This window comes from Marmota marmota, unplaced genomic scaffold, assembly GCF_001458135.2.
Source record: "Marmota marmota marmota unplaced genomic scaffold, marMar, whole genome shotgun sequence".
NCBI lineage: Eukaryota > Metazoa > Chordata > Mammalia > Rodentia > Sciuridae > Marmota > Marmota marmota.
This window is the reverse complement of record NW_025999862.1, coordinates 1,383,464-1,393,259: the sequence shown is the minus strand read 5'-3', so window position 1 is coordinate 1,393,259 and position 9,796 is coordinate 1,383,464. Positions and strand designations below refer to the sequence as shown.

At 54.0% G+C, this 9,796-nt stretch overlaps 1 protein-coding gene across 1 annotated transcript in view; it reads right to left on the bottom strand.

Moving 5' to 3' along the window:
* Positions 1-2,948: 2,948 nt before the first annotated feature.
* Positions 2,949-9,796, bottom strand: part of Spock2 (SPARC (osteonectin), cwcv and kazal like domains proteoglycan 2) — a 26,359-nt gene continuing 19,511 nt past the window's right edge. Inside the window, exons 8-11 of the mRNA XM_015500517.2 lie at positions 9,063-9,281; positions 8,458-8,520; positions 6,698-6,835; positions 2,949-6,589 (exon numbers count right to left, since the gene is read on the bottom strand). Coding sequence (XP_015356003.1) covers positions 6,444-6,589; positions 6,698-6,835; positions 8,458-8,520; positions 9,063-9,281 — 566 coding nt within the window. The 3' untranslated portion in view covers positions 2,949-6,443. The remainder of the gene's footprint in view (positions 6,590-6,697; positions 6,836-8,457; positions 8,521-9,062; positions 9,282-9,796) is intronic.

Here is a 9,796-nt window from a genome sequence, read left to right as displayed (position 1 = left end):
GTAGCCCTTCGATCCAAGTCATCCATACCCCCTCCCTCCCCGCACACACACACACACACACACACACACAATTCCAAACTCCAGACTCCTGGGGGAGAAAGTGCCTTTGGAGAATGAGTTCCTCTTCTCCGTTCATTGGTCACTGAATAAAATTTCCTGCCAGCTCCTACAACTGGATATTTGTGAACACAAAAGTATTGAGTAGGAAAAGAACCCACAAATGAGGTTACAAATTGTTAAATTATTTCCAAACAACAGTAGGGCCCCGTGGGCCTGGTAAAAGCAGCTCAGGACATGGGAGAGGCAACTGACTTCACGATTTCAACCCCACAGCTCCTGACTTCCAAAACCCAGGGAGTGAAATGCTTTCTAAGGATCTCCGTTCCCAACTCCACCCACTGCCTCCTCCGACCTGCTGTTGAGAGCAGAGACTCTGACAAATCAAACCCCTCCTAATACTTCCTTCCAGGAAGGCTCCAAGGCTGCCCTGGCTGGTGGCAATGAGTCACAATGAAGAACAAAAGCATCCCTGGGGACCCCCAAACTCCTTTCTATAGGTCCACTACTGCCGCCCACTACTGTGGGTTGCCCCCAGGGCATGAGCAGAGCTAGCCCCAGGGCTTACTTCCACTGTTTAGAAAGCACTTCTACTACCCTTAGGGTTGCTCCAGCCAGATGGGTTATTCTTTCTCCATCCGTCAGATGACTTACCCAAGGTCACAGTTAGCGTGTCCTAGGACTAGAGTTTGGAGTTTACTAGGCTCTGCTTCCAAGTCCCACCCCCTGAAAAAGAATCAGTTAAAAGGGAAATTCCTTTACTGAGGAGATGGGCAGTTTGTTAGTCACCTGTAACACCTGAGCTCACTTACAGGAAGGAAATCTTCTTTGATTCACAGTTGTCCTTGTTACTTTCGGGCCTATAGTAAGATAGCACATCACAGTGGGGAGCTCATGATAGAGCAAGCTGCTCACTTCCCAAGAAAGCGGGACGGAGGGGCGGGGGGACCAAAAAATTCAGGGTCTCTTAAACCCCTTCAGGGCATGCCCCCAAATGACCTGAAATTTCCCACTAGGCCCCATTTCTCAAAGTTCCACCACTTCCCCAAAGCACCACAGATGGGACTGAGCCTTCAACAGCTGGGCCTTCAGAGGACACTTATCCAAGCCATAGCAGCAAGCCCTATGAGCAGAAAAGTCACAGAGGAATGATGGCAGTCCCCCAGTTCTGATAAGCAAAGAAATAAAAATAGTAAATGGTTATTCTCCTGCCAAATTGGCCAAGTTTTTGAAAGTTGGAATTCCATAATGCTGGCAAACATACATGGATGTCTGATTCAGTATTTGCACTCCCTGCTGACAGGGTTGTCTCTATCAGTTTAACCTTTCCGAAAAGTAACTTGGGAAGATGTAGTCTAAGTCTTAAAAAGCTCATACCAAACCACAGCAGCTCGGGAGACTGAGGCAGGAGAATCATGAGTTCAAAACCAGCCTCAGCAACAGTGAAGCACTAAGCAACTCAGTGAGACCCTGTCCCTAAATAAAATACAAAAAAAAGGGCTGAGGGTGTGGATCAGGAGTTAAGTGCCCCTGAGTTCACACCAAGGTACATCTCCTCTCCTCCTCCCAAAAACGCTCATACCCTGGCCAGGTGCAGTGGTGCACACCTATAATCCCAGCTATTCAGGAGGTTGAGGCAGGAGGATTGCAAGTTCAAGACGAATCTGGGCAACTTAGTAAGACCCTATCTCAAAATATAAAAGCAGGGTCAGGGAGAGGCTAGGATGTAGCTCAGTGGTAGAACATTTGTCTAGTATATGCAAGGCCTTGATTTGAACTACAGCACTATCAAAAAAAAGTTCATACCTTGATGAAGGTTCTGGAACTGGACTGTGGTGATGGTTGCAAATGTACCACTGAATTGTATTTTATATTGGTAGCATTTCAATTGTGTGTGTGTTACAACAATTAAAAAAGAAAATAAGATAGGTGCAACACCAAACCCGTCTGTAATCCTAGCTACTCAAGAGGCTGAGGCAAAAGGATCACAAATTTGAGGTCAGTGTGGGCAACTCAGGGACAGCCTGTCTCAAAATAAAAAAATAAAATAAAAAGGGCTGGGGATGTAACTCAGTGGTAAAGCACCCCTGGGTTCAATACACAGTACCACACACACTAAAGGGGGGGGGTGGGTTGAGGATGTAGCTGAGTGGTAAAGCCCTTGCCTAGCATGCGCAAGGTACTGGGTTCAATCCCTAACACTGCAACCACCAAACAAAACTCTACCTTAAATCCAGCCATTGCACTTCTGTCAATCTGAGCTGAGTAAATAATCGGGGGGCGGGGGCAGGCCCATCACAGCACTATTTATATCAAGAAGTTGGGAACACCAAATTATATTGTTATATTGTGTGTATGTATGAATATGTAACAAGAAATCCCACCATTATGTACAATTAAAACATACCGATTTAAAAATGTGGGGGGAAAAGAAGTTGGGAATAATATCAATGTCTTAAAACAGGGACATAGTTAGATGCATTACAGTACATTCATATTGTGGAATACTATGTAACTATTTAAGTCATGTCTTCAAATAATTTTAATAACATGGTAAAAAGATCCATAATTTGTTAAATAGAGAAAGCAGGTCATATAGTTTGATTTTTACACTGCAATAGAGATGTACCTACTGACATGTATCAGTAATGGATTACATATACCAGTAATGACATAACAGATTGCATTTATATATATTGGCAATAGTACCAAAAAATTTTCTATAAAGTCGTTCCTGATCCTCCCTAGATAAATCAGACCCCTCTTCCCTGCCCAGCCCTCTCTGAGGCCTCATGTAATGATGAGGACAGTCTGGACCACAGGGTTCATGTGTGAATGTGGTTTTGTGAAAACATTAAAAAGAAGAATAATCAGAGAGTGTTGCCAGCAGGTGGTGTTTATAAAGTTTTTATTTTCCATTTTCTTAAAAATAACATTTGATTTCCTTTATGCATGTGTGGAGTGTACTTGTTCCTTAGGCTGAGTAATAGGCAGATAAAGACAACACGAGGCGTGGGGTCCCCAAGTGGAGGCGGGTGGGGGGTCGAGTGTGGGAGGTGGAGTGTGAGGGGGGTGGGGGACGCAGGGGAGAGGGAGAAGGTGGGGTGACCGAAGGGACGCTTGAGTGCCCATCAACGCACACACAGGTCTAACACTTTGTTTCTCAATTTTTTTTTAAGACATCTAAAATTACTGAGAGATACAATTTCAGCACTGAAGTCTACGGACGGAAATCCAAGCACTTGAACACAACTCTTAACTCTAAGCTCAGTTATTGCACATCACACAGTTTAACTAGCTGCAGGCTATGAAGCAGTTTGCTCTGCTGGGACTTCCTTAGGATGTCTCTGGTCTCCTTTCCCACCCCCACCGTCTCTTCCCTGGGACCCCCCCACCCACCCTGCTACCAGCCCGCAGCCCCATGATGACCCTGGATGTCAAAAATCTGCCATTCTCCCCAAGGGCTGCGGGCTCAGGCTTTGGTGAAATGAAGGGTTCCCGAGTCGATACCCATGGACGCCCTCCCCCCAGGGGTAAAGCTGGAAGCAGAAGGAGCTTCCACCGAAGAGGTGGCCAGCCCCCTAACACCAGGTGGGCAGGAGGGAAGAGAGGGGACCACCTGTCATGTGTGTGGTCACTTCCCCAGCAGGACACTAGGGGGCAGCCAAGCTGTCTCTCCCTCTCTCCAGCTCGGCCTCCTTCCTGAGCTTCCCAGACCAACCCCTCCTCCATCACCCTCAGACCCCAGAGTGGTCTCTCAAGGCACATTTATTTTCTCCAAACCTCCCCCCCATCTTACACATCCATCTCTTCCACCATCCACGGGCCCAGGTGGCCCAGGATGGCCAATGGCAGCTCCGGGGCCGGGCAAGACTTGGTTCTGCTGCAATTTGGTTGGGCTCTGGTCCATGCAGCCCTCATTGCCTGGCCTGCCTACGCCAGGGGAGTGCGGGCAGGAAGGGCTGGGAGGGCTGGGGGCAGGCAGCTGGGCCAAGGGCATGAATCCCCCTGGCTGAGGGAAACCAACCTGCAGCCTTGCTCACCAGGAATCCTTAAGCTCCAAGTGACTTCTTGTCACTTGGAGGCCTGCAGCCCCATGGGGAGCAGCTGCTTTTGAGGGGGTGGAAAGCAGTGTGGGAGCTTCAGAGACAGGGAACTGGACCCCTGCAGGCCTGCCAGGGGCTAGTTCAACGCCTTTCGCTTTCTTTCTAAAACATATTTACAAGGTCAGAAAAAAACGTGCACAATCGGAAGACCCAGAGACACGGAAAGCACGGCTCCCGCAGGGGAGGGCAGAGTAAGAGGAAGAGTGAGGCCCTTTGCCTGCCCTCCCCACCCCAGAGAGCCCTGGCTTTCCTCATAGCCACCCCAGGACAGTTCCGGGAGTCCAGCTGGGGCAGAGGAAGAGACAGACTCAGATCCTAGCAAGAGCAGGAAGTTTCAAGTAACTCCCAGTCAAAGGAGTAGCCATCTCTGGAATGCAGAGGGCTGATGTGACTGAGCAGGGGACCAGAGGCAGGTGGCGGGAGCACAGGCAGGGGTGGTCAGGGCAAGGGGCTTGGGGGGTCTGGAACAGCGCGACACCTCAAAGATCAGAACTGTGCTGCAGAATGAGAAGTGCTTTATGGGGCTAAGTGGAGTTTCGTTATTTCCCCCAAGAGAAGGCTCAGAAGATGTCCGTTCCAGGGTGGAGTAGAGGGGTGGACAGAGCAAGGCTCTTCCACAGAGTCCGACAGACCCTCAGCAGATACAGGGAGACGCTGGGGAGAGCAGGGGGCCCTCCCCACACTCCCAGGCCACCAGGATGGCCCCCAGGTTCACACACACGCCCACGCACGTACACACACACACACACACACACACACATACACACACACTGCACTCTCCATGCACCCAAGGGCGCCAGAGGCCCGGTCTGGGTAAGAGATTCCCTACCAAAGGCATAAGGGATTGGCTTCCACTGGGAGAACTGGGCTACTTAGGAGATACAACAGTGAACACACAAACAAGAAACCACAGGGCGGCTTCTCCTCTGGGTAAGATGGCCTTCCACTTGCTCAGGAGATTCGGGGAACGGTGAGGTATGGCCTGGGGCCTAGCGGCCCCCACTCTGTCCCCGCTGACAGACTTTTTACTATTCTTTCACACTAAGGGCTTCAAAACAGAACTCGGAGGAGCCCCTTCACTAGGGCAGCCCCTGGGGGCCCTCAGGGGGCAGAAGGAACCCCCAGAGGCTGAGAGGAATGGGGCTGGGGGTGGCCAGTGAGGCTCAAGGAGAGGAATGATCACGGCCTCAATAGGTGGCAACTTCCAGCCACTTCTTCACAGGGTCCAGGGAAAAGTCTCTCCACTGGTTTGGGCAGGAGGGGAGCATTGAGGTGGGGTCAGGAAGGTGGGCACACACCTCTGCTCTGGGTCTTCAGGCTCCCTGGAATGGACAAGAGGGACCCCAGCATGGGAGACGGAGGTGAAAGCAGCATCCCTGCCAGACTGTGCCAGCGGGGAGCCAGGTAGGGCTGGATGGCATGGCCTCAGCCACAGTCTCCAGGCCAGCAGGCACCCAGCCACAGCCGCGTGCGGCCCACGGGGCGCCAGCTGGGCTGTTCTGGGGTCTGGCATCCAGCTGCTCCTCTCCTCTCTGAGGCCCTGCCCAGGACATGTGCCTGCAGATCCTCAGCTGACCGCCCACTCCTGTCCCTCCTCACCCCTCCCCGTGCCTCACCCTCTCTGCCCCAGCTCCTCCTCAGTCCCCTTTGGTCACTCTGGCTTGGGTTAGGGGAGTTTCTCCAGTGCTTGAGAACTCAGCAGAGGGACAGGACTTGCTGTGGCCAGTGTCCTGGCCCATCATCTGAGGCCCGTTTCACATCAAATCTGCCCAACGCTGGGAGGACCTCCAGCCCACAGAAAGCAGCCTGCCCTCCCTCCCCTTAGGCCCAGAAGTGGGAGGGAGAAGGGTAGGCAGGGGCAGGAGGGGGCAGGGCTGGCTGAGCAGGGTGGGAACCCCAGAGTGTTGGGTGGGGCCGGGGCTGGGGACAGGGACGGGCATTTCAGTCCATTGATTTTGGTGTGTGGTTGTGTATGTGTGAGTGTATTTTAAAACCAACGACAAATGGAAAGAAAACTACAGGGCGGCTGAAGGGACCTTTGGGGTCAAGGACATGTTGGTCAGCGCATGCCACACGCACGCACACACGCATTCACCCGTCCCAGCCACACATGCCTCACACGTATCATGCACTCACACTTCGAGGCCTCCCCACTCGAGCCAGGGTCCTTCCAACTGGTTTCTGGATCCACTCGCTAAGCTGCCCACTGCTGTCCAGGTCCCCGCTGGCCCGTCTCCCTGGCCGTCGGCACCCTGGCCCGCCACGGCTCCCAAGGGCCATCTACCAGATGTAGCCTCCATCGTCCGCCTCGCCCGCCTCGCCCTCCTCCTCCTCGGCCTCTTCGCCTGCTTCTTCCGTCTCCTTCTCCTCCTCGTCCTCCCAGCCGACACCACTCCCAAAGTCCCCTGAGAAACCCACGATGTCATCTGTGAAAGCACAAGCCAAGCTGGATCAGGACCCCGCTGGCCGCCCCTCTGCCCCCTCAGCCCCCCCAGCACAGGTCCTCAGCAGCCCAGAGGCGGCGCGGCCCTTACCGCAGTCCGGGCTCCCGTGCGTGCGGGTGCCGGTCAGCTCTAGCCCCAGCTGGTCCACACACCAGCAGTCGCCATTGTTCTGGTCACACTGCATCTTCCGGTAGTAGCCGTCCTCGTCACAGCTCGGGATGAAGATGCCTGAGTGGGACAGGACCCCCAGAGTCAGAGCAGGGATCCAAGGCTACCACTCTTCCCTCGGAGCCTTAAGCATGAGCAGGGCCCCGACTGCCCCACAGCCTGGCCAGCACAGCACTGCCCACTCAGCAAACCCAGGTGCTGAGAAACCCAAGGCTAGTTTCTCCCAGCTCCACTGAGAGAAAACAAGAAAACCCACTTCAGGCAGGAGCAATGGTGTACACCTGTAAACCCCGCAGCTCAGGAGGCTGAGGCAGGAGGATCATGGACTCAAAGCCCGCCTCAGGAACTTAGTGAGGCCCTAAGCAACTCAGTGAGACTCTGTCTCTAAATAAAGTATAAAAAGGGCTGGGGATGTGGCTCAGTGGTTAAGGGTTCAACGTCCAGTACCAAAAAAAAAGAAAACCCACTTCCCTAAGTGACCTGCTGGGGCCTCTGTGATGGCTCTTTGGCCCATGTCTTCCAGGATGGCCAGTTTGCTCTCATTATGCCCCGTGTCCTGGATCCCACCACCTGGCTGTCCCTGATCAGGAAAGCCTGGGCTTCTCCCAGCCCTTCCCAAGGGGACCTGCCTTCAGGGCCCACACACTGCATTTCTGTCCATTTTCCAGACCTGTTTTGAGATGACTCTGTCCGCTTGGTTGGGGGAAAAGACACGGGGTAATACCAGGTACCTTGGGGTGGGTGCCCCAGGGCCCAGGGAGTCTGCTCGGGAATAGGGGAGAAAGGATTGCTTCCAGCAGACCCGAGCCCACCCCAGCCCCTGAAGGCCCCGGGCTTCCAGCCACTGTAGCATCTAGGGGTGCTTCCCGGTCGGATGCTAAGTATGCTGGTCTCCTCAGCCAGTCACATGTCCAAGCTGCTCTCAAGGAGCCACAAGGCTCCGTGTGACTTGCCTCTTGAACCTCTATCCCTTTGACTATCAAATTCCAGTCACATGGGTCCTTTTTTTTCCTGTTTTCCACGAATCCCCAGCTCAGTCCCGTCCTCGACTCTGCACTTGTCTGGCTCATTCTCCTCCCTCAGCTCTCCCTGTAACCCCAGCTCCCCAGAGAGGCCCCTGCTGACCCCTCAGGCTAACTCACGTCCCCCTGCGCCCTCCCTCAGCAGTGTGCACAGGTCAGTCAGCACCTCTGTCCTTCTGTGGGATTTTGTGTGTTAGAGTGTACCAAGGCCTTACGGGCCAGGGACCTCGTCTGCCCAACAGTTCTGACTGAAGCTGGGTGTCTTGCTCTCTCCCCAGGTGTGTGTGCAGAATGTGAGCATGCAACCCCCCCTCTCCACGGGCCCCCATCAAGCTTTACACACACACTTGCTGAAGTGATCAGAATGGAGGATTCTAGGATCCTTCGGTGTCTCTCAACCTCCAGCCCCAGCACGGGTAGCCATAAAATGATGCTGAAACACACTTACCAAGGGGCAGAAGGGGAGGCCCTGGCCCACCATGTAAACAGAAACAGGAAGGTGTCTCCCTCTGTGTCCTGGGCCAGAGCCTCGTCCAGGCTCAGCTCCCACCAGAAGGCGGGCCGGCAGTGGGGGATGGGGGGGTGCTGCAGTCTCCAAACCTCAGGGGAATCCAGAGCAGCCTCCCTGCCCCTCCTCTGCGTCCCCTGCCCGACCCTCACCTGGTTTCTTCTTGGCAGCCTCCTGGATCTGGATACGCTCCAGTTCCGCCAGGCAGGGGGGCTCTGTGAGGGAGAAGCAGCCTCTAAGGGGTTGTCCCATTGTGCTGACGGGACACAATGAGCCTCCCAAGGCCTAGAGACCCCAGCAGGGGCTGTGCAAGATGAAAGGCAGGCTCAGACATGGGGCCACCCCAGGGTGGAGGTGGGGTGCCCTGAGACCTTGATGGTTCCACAATCAGGACAGGGGCTCTGAGGATGAGAACACCCAGTCTCTAATTAGAGGAGGCCACCCCAGCTATGGGAGGGCTGCGAATCCCAAGAAGTCTAGGGTTCTCTGAGGGTGTTGGTATCCATGGGATAAGTCAAAAGGATTCAAAAGAGAAGGTGGGGTGATCCTGCCGACACCCTGTGGGGAGACCCCCCCAGGAAAACCTAAGACTGGAGGAATGTGAGAAAGAACCTGCAGGCCCGAGAGTAACTGGTGGTCAACCTCTGCCTTTGGGACCTGGGAACGTCACCAGCTCTCCAAGCTGCCTGAGGGTCAATGAAAACAGTGCCAGCCTCCTTCCTGGGAGGCTCCCAGAGAGCGACCAGGCCACACTCACTCTCCCTCCAGAAGCAGAAGCACCACTCGGCAGTGGACACCCGGCCGTCCTTGTAGGTGTCACAGGAATTGAAGAAAGGGCGGATGCAGACCTCGTACTTGTCCAGGTTGATAGCAGCCAGCTCGGTCTGGTCCAGGAAGAGGTCAGCACTGGTGTCCAACTTGGAGAACATCCAGCCAATAGAGTCCTTGCAACTGGCCCCCAGGCTTTTGTCCAGCCCTGGAGAGAAGACGATTCAGACGCGCCCAGGGCACCTGCCCGTCCAGCCGCCTCTTCCTCAGCCCTGGCCTTCAGTTCAGGGTCAGGGTAGCCCAGAGTCTAACCATGCGGTTGAGAAACTCAAGAGTGGCCAAAGGTCCTGCCTACCTCTATTGCTGCACAGGTCTGTACCTAAGCCACTCAAAATCCTGTTGTAAAAACACTTGAAAAAAATTTTTATTCAAAGAATTTTCTTTGAACTCAGGGCCCAGCACATGCAAGGCAAGTGCTCTCCCACTGGGCTACATCCCTCACGCCTAGAAAAAAATAATGTTTTTGCTTCCCTTGGCTGCCCACCCATGTTCACAGTCCTTCCTATTAGCTAGCTATTCGCTTCCTGCTGTAGTTGAAGCTGACCTCCCCTTCTATGGGGGTTAAGTTTTGGGGGGAGCCGCATTGAAGGGCTGAGGGTTAGGCAAGAAGGAGTCAGGGTGGGCTGGCCCTGTGCACACCATCTCCTCAATCCCTCCCTTTCC